Source organism: Pocillopora verrucosa, chromosome 1 (genome assembly GCF_036669915.1).
Source record: "Pocillopora verrucosa isolate sample1 chromosome 1, ASM3666991v2, whole genome shotgun sequence".
Lineage (NCBI taxonomy): Eukaryota > Metazoa > Cnidaria > Anthozoa > Scleractinia > Pocilloporidae > Pocillopora > Pocillopora verrucosa.
This window is the reverse complement of record NC_089312.1, coordinates 28,019,006-28,042,322: the sequence shown is the minus strand read 5'-3', so window position 1 is coordinate 28,042,322 and position 23,317 is coordinate 28,019,006. Positions and strand designations below refer to the sequence as shown.

Below are 23,317 nucleotides of genomic sequence, written 5' to 3'. Positions count from 1 at the left end.
TTGATGTATTCGGGTATCTCCTCTCTCGTTGAAACCAACGGTGGCGGCTTTTGGCACCTCGTAAGATTATTCTCGGGATGAAATGGTAGGGTATTTACTGTCCTGTGATAGGACAGAGAGATCAGCCTGAAGAATCCACGATAAAGAAAGGAGTTAAATTTATGTTCTCTTTATTCTTAGTTTAAGGATTAGTAAATTTGCTACTTTTGACAAATAAAACAAAATATTTTTGATACACTTGGTTGTTGTTGATGATTAAAGTTTGTGTCTCGTGTATTCAGTGGCTTTGGCTACGTTCTATCCAATCGTTTTAGATTTATTTCTCAGTAAAAAAAGGAAAATAAAAAATGAAAAATGGTGCAGCGTTTTAGTTCTATACACGACCTTGTACAAGGGAGGGTAGCTTTGAAAGATGTTCGCTCCTCACCCTTTTATCATGACGCAATTTTGTAAACGGAAATGGATTTGAGTGGGGGTGTAGAACTAGAACGAACATCTCTGAACGAATATTTCTTCAATTTACTATCACCAAACACTTATTTTCGACCTAAAGAACACTGATTTTCGACCTACAGAAGGTATGAAATGGCAAACATTAATAAAGTTAAACTGAAAACGAAAAAAAGTTGAGTACGACTACTTCGTAACTTCATTCTTATCGGCGATAAAGTCTGGACGAACGATCGTTTCAACCCATCAAGCAGTTATTGGCACAGCGGTACGCAATTTTGCGTCATGCGTGTGGTCGTCGTAATAGGGATCTCTGGCCTTTATACTCCTAAAAAAAATAGGATTCAACAAAATGGCAATCAAATACGTTTCTTAGTATGACGTGTCAAAACTAGAACAGAGACATTAACACAAACTTCCTCTGGTCACATCTCTCTTTCTCTCATAAAAGTCTGGGCAGGGGAAATAAAGCGGGTTTTTAAGATAAAAGGAAGCAAACCCACTGTAAATAGTCGAGTAATGAGGCAAAAGCCATTAGAAGGTTATCTTGAGTGAAGACCTCCTTGCGCTGCGTAGCTACGAGTACAAGTAACAGTAGGACTATAAAATAAAGTACTTTAAGAGGAAAATACCTAGAAACATAGGGCTTGTGCCAGCGGAGCTCAGCTGTAGTGTTAACATCAGGTCCCAGTGTATGGACGCTGGTTCCTTTGGTGAAGCCATTTGGTAGTTGAATCATCACGTTGCCGTCAGTTGTCCCCAAGCGGTCCTCGCCCCGTGGATTCATGTCATAATGCCTGAGAGAAAGCGGTAAAAAAAATGGGTCTGAGGCTTAAAAAAATGTCATGTCTAAAGATAAAATGAATGAAAGTTATACTCGACAATTTGTCAAATCCGTGCTAAGTATGAAGAATATAGCTGAAGTGAAAGCAACTTAAACAGGGCGTGGCGAAGAGAGGGATGTGCCTTGGTGCATGTGTACCACAGACCTTTGGCAAAAATAGATTACATGTAATTCCATGTGATAAAATAATCTGACAAGTCCTTAAATCTCAGTTAAAAGCTTGTGATAAGGCCCCTTCATTGTAAACTTGGCCTAAACGTTTGCAAAAGAAGGACTTATCATCAGACGTGGAGTGAAATTTATGTATTTTACTTGCATTCAAGTTATAGGTTTACGTGTATTTGTTCTTTTATGAGAACCTTTTTTCTTTTCTCTTCTATTTTTCCTTTTATTTTTTAACCTATGGGTTATACATGCATACATTCCTAAAATTCGTCACCCTCTCTCGTATACCCTTAACCCGTTAACTCCCATGAGTGACCAGGACAGAAATTCTCTCAATACAATACCAAGCAGACAAGTGATGAGAACTTATAGGGGCTTCTAAGTTGATCCGCTACTGAATCAGTTCTGCGAACTAAAATCATAAATGTGTGGTCGAGAGTAAGGACAAGCGTGCGAGTTAAAGGGTGAGACCTTAAGGTGTAAAATCTTCCCATATAAGCAAAAGTTGTCGGTTCACGTGAGTCAAATGTATACTTACTTGGCATTATAATGAGTTTCAAATCTCTTAAGAGAGTCTGTAGTCTCAGCTGTCTCAAAATACTGGTCATTATTTTCGCTGTATCCTGTCAGCTCCTGGGATAAGTAAATTAGTAAACATTCTCTATAATTTTTATCCATGTTGACTATTTTCAGCATGGTTATCCACTTGCAAATCAGTCTTTTTCGCATATTCAGTGTTACATTTAGAGCAAAGTAACGAGGAAGGAATTTTTTTCCCAGTGAACATATTTATTTGAACAAAATTCTCATTATGACATTTCATTCTCCAACAGAAACAAAATGGCCTAGTACTGTACCCAATATCCTGTACCTTGGATACCTGGTACCTAATATCCTCTAGTCTTGGTACCTGGTATCCAATATCCAGCTGTACCCCGGGTACCGAGTACCCAATATCCCATACCCTGGTACCCTGGGTACCTGCTACTTAAACATCCAGGTACCTTTGTACCCAAAATCTTATACCCTGGGTACCCAGTATCCAATATCCTGTACCCTGGGTTTCCTGTGCCCTGGGTGCCGGTACCCCAATATCCCGTACCCTGAGTGCCCAGTACCCAAAATCCTGTGTTCAGGGTACCTGCTAACCAATATCCTGTACCCTAGGTACCCGCTACCCAATATCCTGTACTCTGGGTACCTGGTACCCAATATCCTGTACTCTGGGTAGTCACTACCCAATATCTTGTACCCTGGGTATCCGGTACCCAATATCCTGTACCCTAGGTACTGGGTACCCAATATCCTGTACCCTGAGTACCCCAGCACCCAATATCCTGTACCTTGGACCTAGTGCAGTACTGTAGTCATCCCATATGTCCTTTTTACTTTAAAATTTCAAAATATCACCTGGACCAAAAATTATGAGTATCTCAATTTTCCTTCAAAATGAAACTGGTGCCACACACATTCGAGTCTTTAAGTTTGAGAAAATAAGGGTCCATCCTGAGGTCATGTCAAGTTTAGGTATGGCTAGAGTTTACATGTAATTTAAACATACACAGTACTTTGTGTATGCACTGGGATCCTAAATGAAAATTTGTCTGCTACAAAATAAAATTTGAAGGTTATCACCATCCACGCTGTTAAAATTCTCCCCCTTCTCTTTCAGTAAATTTTGAATTTTTCAACCAACCTTTGTTCCTGTGGATGTATTACCCAGTCTTTCTGCTTCTGTAGGATCATTTCTCTGTTTGCCTTTGAATGAAATCTTGGCAGTGCTATGGGAAAGAAGGAAAAGACAAAAAGTGGGTTTAGTTTTTGGAACCAATTGGAAAATCTCTTTTCAGTAAGCTTTGCTAAATTTTTAAAAGTAACCCTGAGGTACTTATAAACTATAAGGCAACCATGTGTTTGCAACTGAATGTTGGCAAACAGAATTTTCACTTCTTCAGGTGCCTAATAGTATGTCTGATGTGACTACAAAGACAAAGTAGAAATTAATTTTACTCCCCCAGGGCAATTCTAAGCTTTGAAAAGAATTATGGCAAACACTTTTTTTTCCAAGATATATCATGTCAGCAGCCCATTTAGTGTTCATATGTAACAGTCATTTAGTTGTCTTTTAGGTATACAATTTACCGTAGGTATACAATTTACCGTAGCTACAAAAAAAATTTTCAATTTCCATCCCTCCAATATCCTATTGGAGGGATGATTCTAAGTTTGGAATTGCAAGGGAAATTCTAAGTTTGGAACAACATGTATTCCATACTTTTTCTGTTTGAAAACAAACTCTCACAGCCCACTCACACCAGCAAAACATGTTTAGTAAACCGGGTTTGACTGAATAAAAGCCAGAAACAGGCCTGGAAAACTGAATTTTCTCGAGGACTCAAGTAACCACTTGCATGTAGTTTCAATGTGCTACATTTGAAGACAAAAAAACATTAGTTTAAGCAGCTTCTCTGAAGAAAAAAAGGTTAAACTGTGTTTGACAAAATACCTTTAAAACTTGTTTTAGCTTCGTATATTGGTGCGAATGGGCTACAAGTAGGAAACCCTTTGAGCTTTTTTTTTCGCGCCCATGCGCGTAAACCAAATTTTAGTCCCCAATCTCCTAAGAAAGGAATAACATGGCGGACGCAGCCGAAAAATACATCAGCTGTATATCTGCGAGTTTTCTTCTGGTGCACAGACATTTCGATAATAAACCAAGAATATCTGAAGAAATTTTAAAATATTTGATACCTGGCGAAAGCATGAGGGTTAACCATGTTAGAATACTCAGCTGGATCCATCTTCTTCACTCGCTCTTGGACCCGAGGGTGAAGGTCGCCAAGCTTTGTGTAATCCTGAAAAGGAGGACGTAAAATGGATCAGTGAACAACTATTGTGAGTACACTGAGGTCATTTTAATTTGAATACATGTATATGGATGTTAGTGACATGGCTTAACCCTTAAAGTGTCTAAAACCCTCTGATCTTACTAATGGATGTGGACTTGATGTGAATTTTTGCTGTAAGATGGATTTTTTCATAAAAAAAATACATTACAACCACCTCCAAAGGAGAAATTTGTTGAATAGAAATGGTCCGAGCTACCTCATTCAGTTGTTTCAATAACATATGGTTTAAATGGGTGGTCAAAAGTAGGCCAGGGCGGCCGTACATGTAGGAAGGTTTGAAGACCAAGAGAGCCTTTCATCCCGGCTACCCTGAGGAATTTGGAAGTGGCATTTTCCGAAATTTTGAGTTCTATTCCAATTCATATCGTGCCTCGAAGTTTGCTTATTTGATTCAATTTGAAGAGAATAACTTGTGTATTACTTAGGATGTATGATCATGACATTTGTGTACTTGGCGCGGCCAGCATTGTAAGTACCTGGCTGCTAGTGAAACCCCTGACCCTCATCAATTTATAAATCTTGACAAAACCCACTTTGCTTTATGTTGAATTATATCACGTGCAAGTGCTAGAAGTTTCTAAAATTGAAAGGAGGTAGGGGGGAGATGGAATATAAAGTTCAAATTTGGGAGTGTTTTTCAAGAATTATGAAGAGAATTGCATTCAATGTAAGTGACTAATATCCAACCCCCCCCCCATGGTTTTCTGATAGTCACCCTTCCCCTTATGGGAATTCCATTTGATTGCTACTTTTTTCACTTATGATAAAAATGTATTTATTCATTCATTGCTGTATGTATAGGTGAAAGAATTATGCAAAGACATTACCCAACCCAGAATGGCATTATTTGTTTTCTGATTAATTTCTTACCTGTCCCACCTTTGAATAAAAAACTGGCCTTGCTTTTGTGCCATGAGTAAACCCAGTGCCTCGTTCTGATCCATTAGACAAAACTGGTAAACTCTCATTGCCCTGGACAGTTGTGTAATGAAAAGAACCATAATGTTACTTTGAAAGTACAATGTTTAAGGAAAAGTATAAGAAATAAAAATAGGTGATTAGTGGCTAGAATGACCAAACAAACTGTAATGAGCTTGGAAGAAATATGGGGGTCATTCGTGTTCACAAGTATTGTTTTTGTAGACTGAAGTTTAATGTTTGCAACTTAAATGTGTGGAAAAAACATCCTAAATGGATTTTCATGTAAACTTATCACTCAGATCTAGTGAAGTGCATGGACTTTGCTAACTTGATGGCTGCATGTTGTATTTTAACGGTTTTAAATTGATTAGCATTATCTCAGGTGGTTATTAGAGAATGAAGTTAGTGTTTTCATCATGCTCAAATGCGTTAAGTAATGCATGAAAGTTAACTCACATGAAGATATTCAACTGGAAGAAAATCTTTCTTCATAATACTGAAGCCTGTTGGCCTGTGTGTCCATCGTGGCTGAAATAAATGTTAAACCAATTACCATGCTGAGCAATAAGATTTTATGATTTCAACCAAGGTTGGCACAGGGCAGCTAATTAAAATCACCCAAACACATCACTTTATTTCTGGTCCTGGGTCCACAGGTATTTTCCATTATTGAACCAGGTATTAAGCCAAATGATCAGGCACAACTATAATGTACAGTTGGTAAAGATGGTCAAGTCAAATTAGCAGGCTGTGTATAAGATCCTATTTTGTAAAGAAAGGAGAAAATAGAATAACTGTACACTAGTCACTTCAAACTGTAATAATTTTGACTAAAATCCTAAGGAAAGCAGTCTAGTTATTGATCTTTTCATCCTTAATGGAGTTTTATGGCCTCAACATTTATTGAAGTTCATTTTTTTAGATAATCCCTATCAGACAATGGTCAAGCATGCATTTTAACTATACAATGTAGTTATTATTAAATGAATGTTTTTTTGGCAAATGGGACAATTAGTTTAGTCAATGGATCAAAGACAATTGTACAATAACATGTAGGTAATTTTGTCATTTCTAGTACTATTAGTGATAGTATTTTATATGAAATGCCTAACATCTCTTATTCCTTCATGAGCCTCCATTGGGTTGAAAGTGATTGGCTCGTCATTATAAGCATGTGTAAAGCCTGATCCTTCTTTGTATCCCACACTCTTGGTTGAAGTGTCCACTGAGGGGTAATCAAAGAAAAGAATCATTATTTTAAAGTTTAAAAAGAAAATCAATTGACATGCAGTGTATGCAGAAGAGGTTTATGATACATGTACAGTGTACATCTTAACAAGTCCTCCACAGGAAGTCACGCAGTTAAAACCAGCAAAAGAATTACATCAAATGCTGAATTCTACTTGCATTGCTAAAGAATTAATATAGCTCCAAGTGCAGTTTTGAAGAGACAATACCAAATCTCTTGCTGTGAGTACGTGAATACTCTTTGTGCCTTGAAAAAGTAATATTTCATAATGAAACAGCCTGGTCTTCATGTAACCCTATATGAACTTTACATAATTATGCTAAGATGCTAGGAGTCTCTTAATAGAAAATAATGCCAAATTGTACCCTGTGGTAACTACATATCACATAAACATGATCATAATACAGACCAAATCATGAACACTGACTGGAAGGGAAAAGGTACATTGTACATGTAGGTGGAGGAGGAGAAGCAACAAAAGATACATTTTATACCAGTACATTGTAAATAAGTAGCAATAATGATGCAAAATGTCTCAACAAAAGTTTGTTGAAGATGCTAGCTTTGTGAAGATTTTAAGTAAGATTAAAACTTTGCTCCTAGAAGAAAAGTGGTACACACTTCTCTGACTGGGTTTTCCAAGGAAACTTGTATGGCTTTCAGTTGACATGTAGCTTGGTCCCTAAAGAAAAGAAATTGATGAAGAGGTTAGGACAAGTTTACTATTTAACGTCAAAATGTGATCTCAAAACCCTTTTCTTTTTTTTTTTGTAAAATTTGCCAAGCTGTTCTTGTTATGTGTAGCAATGTAGGCCTAGTTGGTATACATTTTAATTATCAACTTACATGGAAAGCATTTTCTCTGGAGATAGGATCCTTCTGTTTCAGAGTGTGCAGCAGGGGACGGTGAAATGGATTAACTGTTCCTTTTGCTCTGGTGTCAATGTGTACATCACTCACCTATTGCATGAATTTATGAAAAATCAAAGGCCATCCTTAAAGATGTCTGTTAAAAGTAACCTTCATGTTCAGTCATTTACAAGGAAAGAGTGTGTAGATCCAAGTTTTCATGCCTGAAGTCACTTTTCTATTTCCAAAATATTCATATCTGTCCATTCCATGTTACCTCTATGTAGGTTTTAACAGCAGTTTGTCATCAATTATTTATAAAATTCAACATAGAAAGAAGAGCCAAAAGAGTGAAGTAACTGAGTTAGGAAATGTAGATAAGCGAGTAAAAGAAGAAGTAAGAACTGTTCATGTACCCTGTAACTAGCAGAAAAGGGTACTGGGGGCTATTTTTTACCATTTCTCTAGGCATTACTTTCTTTTATCAGGGGCCTCAGTGAGAAATTTTTTTTGTGACATAATAATTTAGACTTGCAGCTGTCTCTCCACCCAAACTCCCTGATTGGTACCCACTTACATGTAGTGAGAAAGAGGAAACAGCATCTCCTTCTCACAGGGCCCCTTGGGTAGAGGGGAGGATGGGACAATGGGAACTGCCACTAAACCTGTGCTGTAATTAACAGCAAGACTGAATTGCAACACTAGCTGACCTGTCTTGATCTTGGAATAGTGACAGGAATATCCTTCACAAATCCACTTGTTGCTGTCATGTAGAGCCCTCTGGAAAAAGGATCAGAGCCACCTGATCCTTTGGAAGGCAAAAAATGTTTCTTGGTTATGGACGCATAGTTGTCTGTCAGAAGACGTCTGTCATGCAAAAAAATTATTAATCAATTCAAATAATGACAAATAGTGCAGTGATGTTGTATACATGTACATTTTGTAGCTGGATGGTCTCTGTGACATTATATGATAAGCTCCATTATGCATGCATTTTGATTGGTTCTCACTGATGTTCTATTGAACGACAGATGCATACTTCTAGATGACATCACCATTAACCCTTTAACTCGTTAATTCTTCCCTTTGGCTGCTACACATTTCCTTGCAAATAAGTTACGATACTTTGGAGTTAGGTCAAGATAACAACTTCTACTTGATACATTTGAGTATTCTCATTACCTATTTTCTGGACAGTGCATGGATATTGTAGGGAGAGGTTACTTGTTAATCACTTCCAGGAGTTAAAGGGTTAAACAACAATGCTATTTTATCAGATAAAAAACACATGTACACGTACAGTTCATTTTGCTGTGGGTCTGTACTGTAGTAGACCACAGAAAATGTCAAAATGTCACAACAAAATCAGTGGCACACTTGGCTGCACCATGTGTGCCTCTTTTTTTTTTTTAATCTTAACTGTTACTCTCTGTTACTGAAGAGACACATGGGAACATGGAATTTATTTGTTAAATTGATTATTGAGCCTTTATGGACATGTACATATTTTTATTTTTTTAAATTAATTCACCTTGAATCATACAGTGCAAACTTTCCTTTGTAAAGAAGGTTCTGTCTGCTAAGCTGGTCTAGTTCTTATTTCTAAAATGGGCCTGTTCATCTGAACCAAATATTACACATTGGAATTGTTGGTTTGTTGAACTTTCATAAAACTTCATTTAGAAAGCTCTGGCTAGCTAATATAAATAAAATCCTGCATGTATCAAATTCAACTTACCCCATGGCTGGGTTATCAAGTTCATCAAGGCGCCGACTGTAATACACTCCTGGTCTAAAATTAGACTGGTATCCAGTGCCTGAATGACGACCAGTCCGGGGAATGAAACCTTCTTTACCATAATGGGTTGAATATTCTGTACAGTAGAATTTCATGACCCCAACATCAGCACCCTTACTTTGTAAAATGTGGGCATTTCCTGGTCCATAAGGAAGACGTCCCATATTTCTGTGCTTCTGCCAATGAAGTTATCATTATACATGTAAATTCTAGTTTCTGATTGTCTGTATAGTATTTTTCATCCACTGCGAGTCATTCACCCTTTAACTTCCAAGATCTGATTGTTAATTCTCCCCTCTAGCAGCTACACATTTCCTTGTAAATTAGTTACAAAAATTTGGTGTTAGATCAAGATAACAGCTTTAATTTGATATGTTTGGGTATTCTCACAACCTGTTAGCTGGATAATTTGGATATTTTAGTTACATTTTAATCTCCTCTGGGTAAGTAGACCTAAAATTCAAAATTGGAAAATTCAGTTTACATCTAGTTTCATTCCATCTCAAACCCAGATGTATAATCCCTTTGAGTTTAAAAAAATATGCGGTTTCACAATGACTTAACTTTAACTTTTAGGGAATTTTCTAAAGTTTTCCTCTGCACAATTTCTAGTAAGAATCAATGACACTTGAACCGTCTTAAGATAAGAGTTATCATGTTCACCCGTTGATTTGCTTGTGTACTCGCATATGAATTTCAATTTTAAAAAATATGAACGACACTTTAAAAACATGTTTCGACAGTTCTTCTGTCATCTTCAGTTCTGAATAAAACAAAGCTTAATTTTTCTGTAAATGTAATTTATACCACTTTCGATATCACTGTGTTGGAGATCATCAAAGATATCCGTAATTGAAGGGTTTTTTTCTGAATTATATTTCTACACTGACAGCGCGAAGTGCACTAAATAAATATCGATTAACTCCACATGTACCGCGACTCGACTATCACATGTAGCTTATGTTGAGGGGATAATAATTTTGTGAGCATCGAAATCCACCTTTTACAGGACAAATCTTTTAATAATTCCTCAATATGTAAACCTTTCCAAGAGTTTCCAACTGAAAGGCGAAACCCAGAACTACCAATCTTATGTCCACGATTGAAGTAGTTCTTTGCAAGATTTGATGGGTAAATCGCGCAAATATTAAATTGAAGAGATTTATCTACTTACCGAAGATGTAGAAAACTTTCTTTTGCCTTGTATTTGTGAGAAAATTGGTAAATTGCTGTTCACTTGGCGAGTCAGATTCTCTCAGCCATTCCTTAGTACAACAACGCGGTTACCTTGGTAACGAATGAAAGCCGCTGGTCAAATGTATTCCTACACCCGGACTGGAGCAAGTGACAGAATCGTTGTGTGACGAAAGAATTTACATTGTAAACAAAACCATCGTCAATTCCCAGAAAGGAAAAACGAAAGGCAAAATACGCCAAGGCATGACCTGTTCCCGTGCATCACGCATTCTGCCATAAATAGAAATCTTTATGCGGGAATGATGATTGCGTTTTTTTAATTCTTGTTTACGATTAATTGTTTTACACCAAACTGCCCCGTCGAATTCCCACAGACAGTCTGCAAGAGCACGTGACTTGTCATGCAAAGTAAGATCTATTTAGCGAACTCAAATTTCGGGTTTGTGATTCAGTTCTAAGAAGGCGTTCTTGGAGGTGTCTCCTGCTCCTGCTCTTATCGATGATAGTGAAGCGAGGCTTGGAAGAAAGAGATGATATTTGACGCATTCGTCGCCACTTTACTGAGTCTGTTGTTGTTTGTCAAGGGTCGATCGACTAAGCCTAGCTGTTGTCCAAAAGTGGATCCTGACGCATTTCGTAATGTTGTGAGTATTCTCATTTTTCAATTTGTTCCTTGAAGACTTTGAAGGTTGCTTTCTGTTTGGGATAACTGTAGCTCCTCAAAGGACACATATGGTCGCAGTTTTGGTGAAAAGGTAACGGCTCGGCCGATTGAACTGAAATAATTGTCGTAAGTTTGTTATACAAGTTTTTACTGCACTGAATGTGCTATTTGCTTCGACATCGTAGTTGGAACAACACTCAGTGACTGGAGGTCGATCGTTTCACTTTCACTGTGCCTCCAATACACCTTAAATTGAATAAGCTATTGAAATAATCATCAACTGTAGTTGTTTGAAGTTATCCGAGACACAGTAGATAAATTATGCAATGGATAACAAGCGTGCAATCTGCTACTTTCTCGCTAAGGACCTAGGCACGACTATAATAGAAAAGAAAAACAGAAAAAGTCATTTCGGTTAGTTCCAAACTCGTTCCCAGTCTTATTGTAGGAAGCATTACAGCAGATGATGAAAGTGACGTCATTGTTGGACTGAAAAGTTCTTTTGCTTTGTTCCAAGTTTTCCATTGAACTAAGACATGCCAAACGCACCTTGCAAAGAGAAATACGAGGCTACCTTCAATCATGTAAACTTAGGAATCGTTGTAAACAAATACATGTATGGTTTTTGTCTCCATGGCATGCGCTCTTTAGTCTCGAGCCACATACGGAATTGAATTAAAAACAGCTGTATGGGTATCTGTATCTGAAAATTGGATATTTTTCCGCCGGATCTTCTCTGTAATATTTAGTACCATTTTTGCTTCAGTGATCGGGCTGGTTCGCCTGCTGTATTCATGTTAGAAAATGTGATATGTTGCACTTGAACAACGCACTCGGAAAGAGATTTGGGAAAGACACGAACCATTTAGCACTTTGATTGCTTTGACAAAACTTCATGGAAGAATATTGATAGAAATGTGTGGAAAGCAATGAGGAGACGACATGTATTTGTGTATTTTTGGATTTAAACGGTTGTTGAAATGGCTCTGAACACTGTCCGTATCTCTTCTCTCCTCTCTTCCTTTTATCATCTTAGAGTCAGCTTATTGTGAATCGTGGATATCCAGTTGAAGAATACTGTGTGGACACCATAGATAACTTCACACTCGGTGTTCAGCGTATCCCACATGGGCGAGCAGGTGGAACCAATGGCACTAAACCTGTAGTGTTTCTACAGCATGGGCTCTTGGCGGACTCGTCAAATTGGGTCCAAAATTATCCGGATAACAGCTTGGGGTACATCTTGGCCGACAGTGGGTTTGATGTTTGGCTTGGTAACATCCGGGGAAACAGATACTCGAGACGTAATAGTGTCTTAAAGCCGAGTCAAAAAAAATTCTGGGATTGGAGGTGAGTGTTCCGTGGAAAGAAGGCTGATAATTTTTGACAGATTAAAGAAAATTGACAGTGCTAATGACCTTTCTGATTTTAAAACAGGAAAGAAGGTTCTATTTTTCCCCTCGATAAATGACACGGGCCTGCTGTTTTAATGAGAGATAAACAATTACCCTTTTGACGGCACTTTAGGTACTACGATGACTCAGAAACCCATATGAGACAGAAGGAAGTTAAGTCATTAACTCGTTAATTCCCTAGATCTGATTGTTAATTCTCTTCTCTAGCTGCTACACACTTCCTTGTGAATTAGTTACGAGAATTTGGTGTTAGATCAAGATAATGTACGGATATTATAGGGAGAAGTTGCGTGTCAATCACTTCTGGGAGTTAAAAGGTTAAACTGTGTAGTTTCTTGTGGCATACATTGATATGATGGTTTTCACTATTTTCACTATTTCCTCCTGACAGTAGTATGTGTTTGGTTGCAGCTTTCAAGAAATGGCTCAATATGACATCCCAGCCATGCTTAAGCACGCTCTAGAGGTCAGCGGCCAACACCAGCTATTTTACATCGGCCACTCGCAAGGAACTCTGGTCGGTTTCACTAGTTTTTCATCCAATCCCGAGCTTGCAAAGAAAGTCAAACTGTTCATGGCCTTGGCGCCCATTTACCAATTGGACCACACTGCCGCAATACTGAGGGACTTGGCTTTCACTCTTGACCCAATTGAGGTATGAACTAAGTGTAAAAAAATTATATTTGGCTAATGTGATGCACTTCTGATGCGGATCGCGGCGTATGAACTTTTTACTGTTAATTTTTCTCTAGGGGTGGGGTGGACTGCTTAATCGTTACCTTATGAAGCGTCATTTTTTGGCCGTTTTCCAGCAGCTGTGATTGCCACATGTTGATGACGTGTCCCCTGAGCGGTCTGTTGTCGTGTGTCTTTGTGGATGTTTTGTGTCTTAATCGTGGGCATCCATGCCGAATAATTTTGACCAGGATTGACAGAAGCTCCTTTTTTTTTTTTCTGTCAGGAACTTCTTCGTCCCCTGGGCGAAATCGAGTTCTTGCCTGGTCGACTGCTTCAGAAGCTTATAGATATCGGTTTTTGTGGCGGCAAGTGGTCAGAACAGGCTTGTTATGATCTTGGAGAGTACATTTTTGGCTTTGATGACAGTAACAACAATATGGTAAGTAAAATTATGTTAAATGAAAAACTGGTGTTTAATGAAAAACTGGTGCTGGCATATAAATGGTTATAATGGACTGTGCTGTGTATTCTCTGTTTTCCTTTCACCAGAGTCGGGTTCCGGTCTATCTTTCAAACTGGCCAGCGGGTACTTCCCTGAAGAATATCATCCACCTCGGCCAGGTATGTAAAGGCAATATGATTGGTGTTTGAAAAGTCGGTCGAACTGTGTATAAAACTTGTTTATTGACGTATAGTTTACTGGGGGTATTTAACCGCTGATGCAAATGTAGAAATTCGAAAGGTGACTTCTCAAGCATGTCAAGCGTTTGTTTAGGCGCTTCAATTCTGATTTTAGTACTGATGAGGTTTTCAATACAAGGGTCTCTGTCGGCGAAATCGCAAGCTCCATAAAGGGAAAAATACTTAAATTGAAAGGATAGACTGCGTAAGGTTAGCATGAATAAAAAGTGAACTACACTGATTATGAAGCTGTCATTATTTATCCTTTGGGTAGGGGGCTGGAGGATTTTGGTTGTGTCACATGAGTTACATGATCCCCCCATAAGGCTCAGTAAGATTCTCATGATCCCCCTTCATTGGCAGTCAATTCGCAGTTATTTTTCTGTAGTCCCCACTCGATACACTGTTAGCGACGACTTATCCCACCTCCACCCCCCCCCCCTCTTCCTCCCTTGATAAACCATGCGATCCTCTTAAAAATCCCTCCCACCCTCCCAGGAGCCAACTGATAACTGGTCCCTTACCAGTAAGTAATAGAATGTACAAGAGGGGCTACCTGGTGACTTCAAAATTTAGCTTTGTCCCAGGTTTCTCAATATGTTTTAACTGTTATTCCCAATTGCAGCTTATATTATCGGGAAGATGTCAGAAGTTTAACTATGGCAGGAAAGGAAATCAAAAACATTACCATCAGGTAGTTTAATTGACTCTGTGTCGTTTTGTATCAAGAATTTGTGTCGGGTATAATAGAAAACTTGAGTTGAGCTGCAGAATAAACTTTTATATTGGTGGTTTCGTTTTGTACAAATAGACCAAAAAATATCATAACAAATTCGGGAATGTTCAACCTGAAAAACAAGGAATTATTTGCTTGCTTTGGTCAAAACAACAAAGACAATAGTTTTGAATGTCGATTTAGTTTCGTAAAACCAAAATCAAAATAATTACAACAGCTAATCAAAAGGAAGGAAAAATCCTTTAAGAGCCAACGAGAATTCAAAGTAGAAACAACTAACTAAAGCGCAGGAAAACGCGGGTGACCAAGTCGTTATTGGTTTTAGTTTTGATTTAACTGATTTGTTAAGAGAGTGTCGCGGGTTTTGTCGACCAAACACTGAACGAAGTAAACCAAAACCAAAGCAGTACAGGATTTCTTTCGTCACTCAATTGAAAATTGTTATAATTTTAATACTAGGCCTCAGTCAAATGACAAATTTTCGTGAGTTTTTTGTTTGGTTTTTTCCTTCCTAGGACTCACCACCAGTGTATGATGTTAGTAAGATGAAAACACCCACAGCATTTTTCTACGCCGGCCAGGATTCACTGTCTAACGCGACTGACGTGGAAGCTCTTATACCCAAAATTAGCAATCTTGTACTCACTCAGTTCTTACCTAGATGGAATCACGTTGATTTTGTGTTTGGAGAGGATGCTGCCAAAGTTTTATACAGCAAACTTGTCAAAATTTTGCATGATCTCTCGTGAGTGGAGAAGCAATGGCATCGTGGAAGTCAGCACTGGGCCTGTTAACGTGAAAAATAAAGTCCAAATTGATGTTGGATCACTGTGCAATCCAGGGAAAAGATGTTTTATAATTTCAGAAGATGAAATTCATTTTAGTGCGGATTTATTGAAAATGTAAGAATTATTTAAAATATTATTTGGTGTTACCAAGGACTACCGAAAAAAGACAAATCGGAAGCATATGATTCGATGAACGATTATTTTTCTTGAAGCTAACGTGGTTGTTTTTAATCATCGCGTTCATGGACCTGGCTCATTTTCTAGCGTCAGTTTATCACAATACTAATCTCCCCAAAGATGTCCAAATTGCTCAAATTTTATATCTGATTAAAGCAATAAACTGATCGCAAAAGGCCTATCAAATTTACTGCTTCGTCTGACTGTTACACGAGAGGGGTCGAAAGGGGACGAAAATTCTAATCATATGTAATTTAAAACGTAGTATTTTTCATTTATTACTTTGTCACAGCACCTGCTATCTCGAATCGATCGAACCAGCATTACTTTCTTCGTTTCTGTTTCCCTTGACAACCGAGCTTAGCCAAGTAAGCTCGTCCGCACTGGTCGTGAACCAGGAATAGACTGGAACTTACAACATCTGACTTGTCCCCAGTTATCTCCTAACTTTTAATACGAAGCCGCGGGGTCACGAGAGACTAGCACTTTAAAGCGGACGATGGAAAATTTTTCTCCCTTCCCATCCTCTCCCGCGCACCTGTCACGCGCTTCACTCATTAATAATTTTCCTCAAAACGTAAAAGGAGACAGTGTATGAGTCAGATAACAGCGGAAAAATAAATGTTTAAGTAAGAATGACAAGAAGCAGGAGCCCATTACTTAACAATAATGGGCTCCTGCAAGAAGAGGATATCATGAACCGAGAAACCTCGTTCTTCCCATCTGAAAAAATCTTTCCTTCTCATTTTAGTTCGAAGAGATTAAATGATCTTTTGTTGAAATAATTAATGTTGAAATCACCATACGAAGACAGTTATGGTCTCTATATGCTTCTACGTCTCTTGTTTGTTTGTTTCTCTTTTTGATATGTTTCCTTAAAGGCGGTCTTTTTTTCAATTAATGCGTTAGTTTCTTTTTATTTGTATCACCTGTTCAGCAATTACTCGGGTATCGTACCCCAAACTCGGTAGATCACCCAAGAACTTAGAGTTACGTCATGAGTTTCGTTGCAGTCTACTAACACCCTCTTTGTACACTGGTTAAGAGCAGAGTTTGTCACATTATCATACTATCAGTGACCATTAGTCACGTTTCTGGAGAGGTGACCACAGCAAGCTCAAGCTTTACCTTTTCTGGTGTCTTAAAATGACTTTCTTTCTTTGACTTCCTATCCTAAGACATCCTAACTGTACATTGCAGTCCGGCTAATAAGTGGTATTTGCTTCGTTATTATACATCGGCACGTGACCTGCTCATCTAATGAGTTCCCAGAGAGATTTTTTTTCTTGTCCTGGAATGAATAAAGTTCTAAGGCTGACGAATATGTTAAAAAATTGCCATTAAAAATAAACAGAATTCAGAGAGCTCAGAGGAACTATATAATTTAGCATTGGATCTTTCATCTGAAAGTTTTTATTTCAAAACGCCCCGACCCTTTCCGGCTTAGAAAGCAGATCGATTTTCGCATGTTTTCCTTTCGTGCGGTTTCCCTAAGCACGCGTCTTTGAAACTCGACTCCCCTCAGCAGGGGTGGTTAAAGGTCTTGTGACTTGTGTTACTTATACGCTCTCCCTGAACCCTCTCTTCACAGACAACTTGGATCGAAATCTGTCAAGACTGAAAGGCAGCGTCGTTCTTGAAGAGGTTTGGAAGTTTTTCCTGCTTCGTAAAATTGCAAACTTTTCCTGAGTCCTCTCTCCTTTTAACCAGTATAATTACGATAAACTCACTGACTACAATTTATTTACAGATTTCGTCCTCAGAGTTCATCATTCGTGTGGCTTTTGTCCTGTAATAATCACAATTTGTCAACGATGGCCGTGCGTATCATGACAATCTTTATCCTTCTAATCTCAGTGCTTTTCCCATTGCTGATATGTGCGCCTTTAGAGAATCAAGAAAATGATGTGGAAGACTCAGATCTTTACAGAACTGCGGTAGGAGGTTTTTGCTATTTCACCATTGACTATTTCATGGTTATATGACGCAATCAAAATTTAAGGAACCAAAATTTTAATGTTATGAATGCGATCTTGAACTTTTCCGAGTACCGTCACTATTTTCATTCAATGTATGTTCATTTTATTCCTAGTGAGATATGTTCATTGATGATAAGAGGCTTTCACTAGATTGAAAAGAATTTTGAGCAAACGGAAATTAATTGTAAGCCTATTAACGAAACAGTGTTTGTTCTTCTCCCGTTCTTCTTTAGTTAATCTTCGCTTGTAACCTATATCTAATTCTGGAATATTGTCTAAGAAAAAGGTTCTCTCTCTCCTCAATGAACCTATCATAAAGTTATATCTGTGAATTTCATTCTCTTGAATACGTGTGTAAACCGGAATGATTGCCTCTAAAGAAAGGGATTTCCTACTCTTGGTGTTCGGCAACTGATGTTAATCTACGGATCGACTTAGCTTGCATACAATTGCGTTTGTTAAAAAAGATGTACCTATTTTTGTTGGCTTATGCTCGACTGCTATGCTGAACGCACTCGCCCTTTCTATCTACAACATTTATCAGGTCAGCCTCTAAAACGCCTTGTTCATTCCCTTTTCCCATCCCCCAGCGCCATCCAATAAACTTTCTTGCTGAATGGGCTTCGTGCCAATACTCTTCTATGGGAAAAGGTTTTCTCTTGATGACAGCTTTCGAAGCATATGTCATTTCGCAGTTGTGAGTATCGTTTGGCTGAAGGGGAAAAGCCATTGCTCCCTGTTGACAGGGTTCATAAGCCTTTTTTTTTTTTTTTTTTTCGATGGAATAATTGGTGCTAATTCCGTACACGAATAGATAATCGTAAAGATTGGTTGGATAGATCTCTGATCCGTGAAGAGTACAGGAGACTCCCTCGCTCACATGCATACACTTGTTTGTCAGTAATTCGAAAGCTGACACCGTATTAGTTTGCACACAGGTAACCCTCTGTATTGTATGTTTACATTACGCAATGGGCGAAATATAAGGTTTTAAATGGAAACTAGTTTTGAATGAAGACAATTTAACATCGCCTCAATGGTTTTTCCTTTGTAAGGTGCGGATTTTCTGGGATGATTTAGGGCCATTTGGTTCGCTTTCAGTTCATGTGCTGTAACCTCTATACAATCCATTCCGATTTGGTTTATTTCACATACGCACTCTTCATTGTAAGCGGGACCATCGGAAAATTTCCTGCGGTGCGTTAACAGCAATTGCACCTCGACATGAACTTCACTGTTATGTCAGAGCGATTTCCAAACAGGCTCTCCATTAAGAAGCCTGGAATTTTACTTTTCAACAGGACGTTATTGAAGCGTTGAAAAACATCGTACGTGTAAGAGCACGGCGTCGATTTTCTCCAAACAAATCAAAAGGTCGAAATTTGTTATTTTAGTGACCAAAGTTTATTTTCTATGCACGTGCGTGGTGTGTCGTTACATCAATTCCGGAGTCCACCGTCCTCAAATCTCAGCCAATGAACGCGCGCGGTGTTTCACAATTTTTACCACAGAGACCTTGTTATAACATTATTGCGCTTCACTATTATAAATACAAACTGTTATCGATGTTTGCGTTTTAGGTTATTCTTGGTTCTAATTCGTATAGATAGGCGAACAATGTACCGAATAATAAATGCAAATATAGCTGCGTTGTAAATTTACAGTGCAGACGCATCGATAAGGCTAGATTAATTTGAAGCGGCGACGAAATCACCCTACCTACCTTGCTCTTCATGCAAATGTGTAAAACATCTCACATCGATGTCATATTGGATACCTATTTTTCTTTGGAAACTAGAGATTAGGCCTTCATTATATGCGCTGCGACTCGAACGTTTTCTTCGCCCGTGAGGAAGGTTGATCAAAGGGAATTAGCGAGAGGTCAGTAAGGGGTCTGGCATTATTAGTGTTAGAGCCCTTGCAGATCTTTTCCTCAAGGCCTAAAGCTTTCTCGCGGCGAAGAAACGCTCGTGCCGTAGAGCATAGAATGTGCGCCCATGGTCGTAGGGAACAACATTGACATTAGGTCCAACTTGGATCCAAATTCAAGTTTCATAACACTTAGATTTATGGTTCAGGCAGCATGTTGCTGAGAGGTTTCAAAACGTATCGAAGACGATGCCTTTGTGTGCCCGAAATAGCGATTGAATAAAAGCTACCAATTCACGTTTATCATTCACAAGTCCGAAATGTTTTATTGAATAAATTTTTAGCGACATTTATGGAAGTTTAAGTTACTTTTTTCCTTAGAACGAGCTGATCATGGACAGAGGTTACCCGGTGGAAAATCATTTTGTTACAACTCAAGATGGTTTCATTCTAAACATGCAACGGATTCCGCATGGATGGAATAAGACTCAGAGTCCATCTCCCAAACCAGTTGTCTTTCTTCAACATGGACTGACAATGGATAGCACCAACTGGATACTAAACGGACGCTCAGAGAGTCTGGCCTACATCCTTGCAGACAGGGGCTTTGACGTATGGCTTGGAAACATCCGGGGTAACAGATATTCACAGAAGCATATAAAACTAGATCCGAGTGACGAGGAATTCTGGGATTGGAGGTAATATGGTCTGGAGCCCTACATTGCTGATTTTCCTAAATGACTGAGAAATAAATACACATCAATAGCATGCGTGCTTTATTTTCAGAGAAATTCACAGTCATTTGATGGAGGGATCCTGAGATACCTTAACTCTGTTTCCTCGGTTTTTTTTTCTTTTGTCATCTTTTTTCTTTCTTGTGACTGGTTTTGGAATAGTGTTCGTTAAAATGTACTCAAAATTCCCTTCATTCTATAGCTGGCAAGAGATGGCTAAATATGACCTTCCTGCCATGATAAACCGTGCGCTAAATGTGAGTGGGCAGGCTCAGCTGTTTTATGTGGGTCATTCCCAAGGAACTCTGATTGGCTTCACAGGCTTCTCGAGTAATCCCCAGTTGGCGAGTAAAGTGAAGATGTTCTTCGCCCTGGCTCCAGTCTATACTGTTGGTTACGTCTCTGAGATTATTCGCACAGCTGCTTACGCCTTGTATCCAGTTCTGGTAAGTTGTGTAAATACTAATCACAGACTGCCCCTCCCCCCCCCCCCCCAGTGCAAGCCACACTTGCTAATGCCATAAAACCAGGAGCCCATTACTTAAAAAGGGGCTCCTGCATAAAACCCATAATGTGGTTCAATTGCGGAACGACATCAATGAACCTCCAGCTCTGAACCTGAGCGCTTCGATACAGAATTCCAACCCTAACCAGTAGACCTGCCGCGTCTCCTGTCTGCCACTGTAGTACAAGGTACGCCTCGCAAAACGCTTAAATTCAAGTAAAGGCTGTGAAATGCTTGAGGGCATTGACATCTCATCAAAAAAGCTTATTAGGGCTCCAATTCCTTTAGCAACGGGCAACGTATTACTTGGATCGTTTTCCCTTTCCTGAATCTACTCTTGACCAATGGACAGCCTCTTCTGCTTTTAATAGCCAGAGTAGCAGTACACCGTCTTGAGTCGCTTACTATTCGTTAACAGCACGTATACCAGAGCTATCACAGTGGGAAGATGTTGACGAATAACCTGGTCAATATGTTGACCGAGAAGTCGGTGTGCGGCGGAGAATTTTCAGAAAAGATTTGTTATGACGTGGGAGAAGAGCTGTTTGGATTTGACAGTGCCAACATAAACATGGTATGAAGCTACTTATGGGGTCGAGTTCGTGATAGGGGAATTCTGAAGTGTTTTGATTTTTTTTTATTTATTACTGGGTGATAAGAGGAGTCTTGTGCTTGCTTTTCAGTCCAGAGTGCCTGTTATTTTGTCTCATTGGGGATCAGGAACGTCTTTTAAGAACTTCATTCACTTTGGTCAGGTACGCTCAGCTTTTGCCTCGCAGCTCTCCATCGTCAGTGATGTTTCCGCCTAAATCTATCTAATACTTGATGTTCTCAGTTCTTTTTGCTAAGTTGTTGTTAATATTGGCGACGCCTTTCACGCAATCCTGGTCGCTCTTAACCTTGAACCCCTAGGAATGATAGCATCAAATTTCTCCTCACAATATCACCCCTGAATCACACATTAAGGTCACAAGAATAATAGAAATAATCACCAACTAAAGATATTATCGATTCTTTAACAAATTCTCCTCGTCAGAGCCATAGGAAATGCCATGTGAAAAGTATGAAGAATATGCATACTGATGTTAGGGTGTAAAAGATTCAGAATTAATTTTCCTCCCGCGTTTCGTGCTTCAAAGGGTCTCCAGTCGAACCTGTAGAATAGAAATTACCTGAAAGATTATTCTTAGTTTTATTGGAGTGGTCCAGCTCATAGTGACCTTTCAATAAATTTAAAGGACAATGAAAACAAGGCCCTTAGCACTAAGTAAAATGTGGTCGTGACCGCTTAATAGAGGTGAAAATTACAGTGAATAAGGGGAAACACATTCGGGACTTTGGCAACCAACTGCTTGAAACAGAGTGACTGCTTAATATACGGTGACGCTTCATACAGTTTGATTGTGCGCCGTAATATTCACAATGTGCTGCAGACACTGTTTCAAACGGTGACTCTTGGTGTTACTAAATAGCTAACTCGACGGAAATAAGGTAGCTTTTATTATAAAATTGTAAAAACTGTTTCCAAATTACTATTTAGATCTTTGTTTATAACAGCTGCTATGGCCGATGTGGATAGTTGTTTCCTATTTATGGAAATACCGTTATCTATGTTTTATTTCAGATGGTGTTGTCAAAGAAATGTGCCAAGTATGATTATGGATTCTTCTCCAATTATAGAACTTACGGCCAGGTATTTATCACCACTGTTTCAGTAACTCATGAAAGGCTCGTTTTGAGGCATTGTCAGTTGTAATCGTATGCATAGGTCCAGTCAGTTAGTTGGCAAGCCGGCCTACCCAAGCATTCATGGAGGGGGGGGGAAGCACAAATGGGTTTAGGGGGAGAGAAAGATCAGCCAGGAAGCCCATGCACCTAGGATATTGTTCATTCTATTAAGAGTTATGGTTGGAAATCAGTGAATTAGTCAATCCGTCAGAAAACCACCACTCCATACTTTCTATCTAGGTGGTAAATCGGTCAATGAGTCGGTTGACCGGCTCGGTAGTCACCTGCAGTCAGGTACTCGTTCGTTACCACCTGTTCCTTACTCAATTTTATGCTATTTGTCTTTTAAATCAGCTTGAAGCTCCAGAGTACCATGTAGAAGACATGAAGACTCCAACCGCTCTCTTCTCGGGTTCAAATGACAAACTTGCCAGCCCGACAGATGTACGACTTCTAAAAGACCGGATAACTAACTTGAAATACTTCAAAGAGATTCAAGGCTGGAATCATGCTGACTTTTTATTTGGAAATAATGCACCTGAGCTTCTTTACTCAAAGCTTATTAATATGATGGAAACTGACTTGACCCTGGGAACCGAGTTAGCTGAGTTTGAACTATTTGATGAAAATTGAGCTGGTTGAACTGAAATTTAGTTAAGAATTGATGACCCTATTTCTGCTTTGCGCAACAAATAGAATTTTTAAGGGGTATACTTGCTATGGGTGTTTTGAAAATTGATTTTGTATTTATTAAATATTCAGCTTATTTTTCCTTTGAGTTTTTATCAAATGGTGTCTACGCTTGAAATCTGAAGCTCGCGTCATCTTTGACGGTTTAAACATTTTTTTTTCTGTCTCTCTACCTATCTTCATCTTTGTGTTAAATTGTCCAATTTTTCGGTTGTCAGGACATTATAGCTTTTCTTCGCTAGTGATTGCTTCAATCAAGAGTTAAATAAAAATGTTTATTGCGAAATCATA

At 38.8% G+C, this 23,317-nt stretch overlaps 3 protein-coding genes across 4 annotated transcripts; 2 read left to right on the top strand and 1 right to left on the bottom strand.

The window, feature by feature from the left end:
• Nucleotides 1-153: 153 nt before the first annotated feature.
• Nucleotides 154-10,499, bottom strand: LOC131790008 (stabilizer of axonemal microtubules 4-like). 2 transcript variants are annotated; one of them, XM_059107189.2, is made up of 13 exons: nucleotides 10,360-10,499; nucleotides 9,126-9,361; nucleotides 8,098-8,254; nucleotides 7,385-7,498; nucleotides 7,160-7,220; nucleotides 6,402-6,514; nucleotides 5,746-5,817; nucleotides 5,239-5,340; nucleotides 4,211-4,314; nucleotides 3,156-3,240; nucleotides 1,998-2,092; nucleotides 1,083-1,247; nucleotides 154-778 (listed from the first exon to the last, which is right to left on the bottom strand). In XM_059107189.2, the coding sequence occupies exons 2-13, from the start codon at nucleotides 9,347-9,349 to the stop codon at nucleotides 697-699; spliced, it is 1,374 nt and encodes a 457-aa protein (XP_058963172.2). In that variant the 5' UTR covers nucleotides 9,350-9,361; nucleotides 10,360-10,499; the 3' UTR covers nucleotides 154-696. The 2 variants fall into 2 exon arrangements, with proteins under 2 accessions (XP_058963172.2, XP_058963173.2); XM_059107190.2 differs by having other exon boundaries at nucleotides 9,126-9,358; nucleotides 10,360-10,487.
• A 393-nt stretch (nucleotides 10,500-10,892) lies between these two features.
• LOC131790011 (lipase member K) lies at nucleotides 10,893-15,695 on the top strand. The gene is made up of 7 exons (XM_059107193.2): nucleotides 10,893-11,026; nucleotides 12,083-12,396; nucleotides 12,873-13,116; nucleotides 13,423-13,578; nucleotides 13,689-13,760; nucleotides 14,446-14,514; nucleotides 15,072-15,695. The coding sequence occupies exons 1-7, from the start codon at nucleotides 10,913-10,915 to the stop codon at nucleotides 15,303-15,305; spliced, it is 1,203 nt and encodes a 400-aa protein (XP_058963176.2). The 5' UTR covers nucleotides 10,893-10,912; the 3' UTR covers nucleotides 15,306-15,695.
• Nucleotides 15,696-17,008: 1,313 nt separating this feature from the next.
• LOC131790010 (lipase member K-like) lies at nucleotides 17,009-23,317 on the top strand. The gene is made up of 8 exons (XM_059107192.2): nucleotides 17,009-17,165; nucleotides 17,272-17,458; nucleotides 19,751-20,067; nucleotides 20,306-20,549; nucleotides 21,027-21,182; nucleotides 21,292-21,363; nucleotides 22,233-22,301; nucleotides 22,691-23,317. The coding sequence occupies exons 2-8, from the start codon at nucleotides 17,336-17,338 to the stop codon at nucleotides 22,967-22,969; spliced, it is 1,260 nt and encodes a 419-aa protein (XP_058963175.2). The 5' UTR covers nucleotides 17,009-17,165; nucleotides 17,272-17,335; the 3' UTR covers nucleotides 22,970-23,317.

Excerpts from the sequence above, each read along its gene's own strand:
- LOC131790008 (XM_059107189.2), bottom strand. The coding sequence starts at position 9,349 with ATGGGACGTCTTCCTTATGGACCAGGAAATGCCCACATTTTACAAAGT. Across the intron at positions 7,499-8,097 it reads CTATTCCAAGATCAAGACAG|GTGAGTGATGTACACATTGA; the intron begins GTCAGCTAGTGT and ends TTCATGCAATAG. Across the intron at positions 5,341-5,745 it reads TTCCAGTTGAATATCTTCAT|GGCAATGAGAGTTTACCAGT; the intron begins GTGAGTTAACTT and ends ACAACTGTCCAG.
- LOC131790011 (XM_059107193.2), top strand. The coding sequence starts at position 10,913 with ATGATATTTGACGCATTCGTCGCCACTTTACTGAGTCTGTTGTTGTTT. Across the intron at positions 11,027-12,082 it reads CTGACGCATTTCGTAATGTT|AGTCAGCTTATTGTGAATCG; the intron begins GTGAGTATTCTC and ends TTATCATCTTAG. Across the intron at positions 13,117-13,422 it reads TCACTCTTGACCCAATTGAG|GAACTTCTTCGTCCCCTGGG; the intron begins GTATGAACTAAG and ends TTTTTCTGTCAG.
- LOC131790010 (XM_059107192.2), top strand. The coding sequence starts at position 17,336 with ATGGCCGTGCGTATCATGACAATCTTTATCCTTCTAATCTCAGTGCTT. Across the intron at positions 20,068-20,305 it reads GAGGAATTCTGGGATTGGAG|CTGGCAAGAGATGGCTAAAT; the intron begins GTAATATGGTCT and ends TTCATTCTATAG. Across the intron at positions 21,364-22,232 it reads ACTTCATTCACTTTGGTCAG|ATGGTGTTGTCAAAGAAATG; the intron begins GTACGCTCAGCT and ends GTTTTATTTCAG.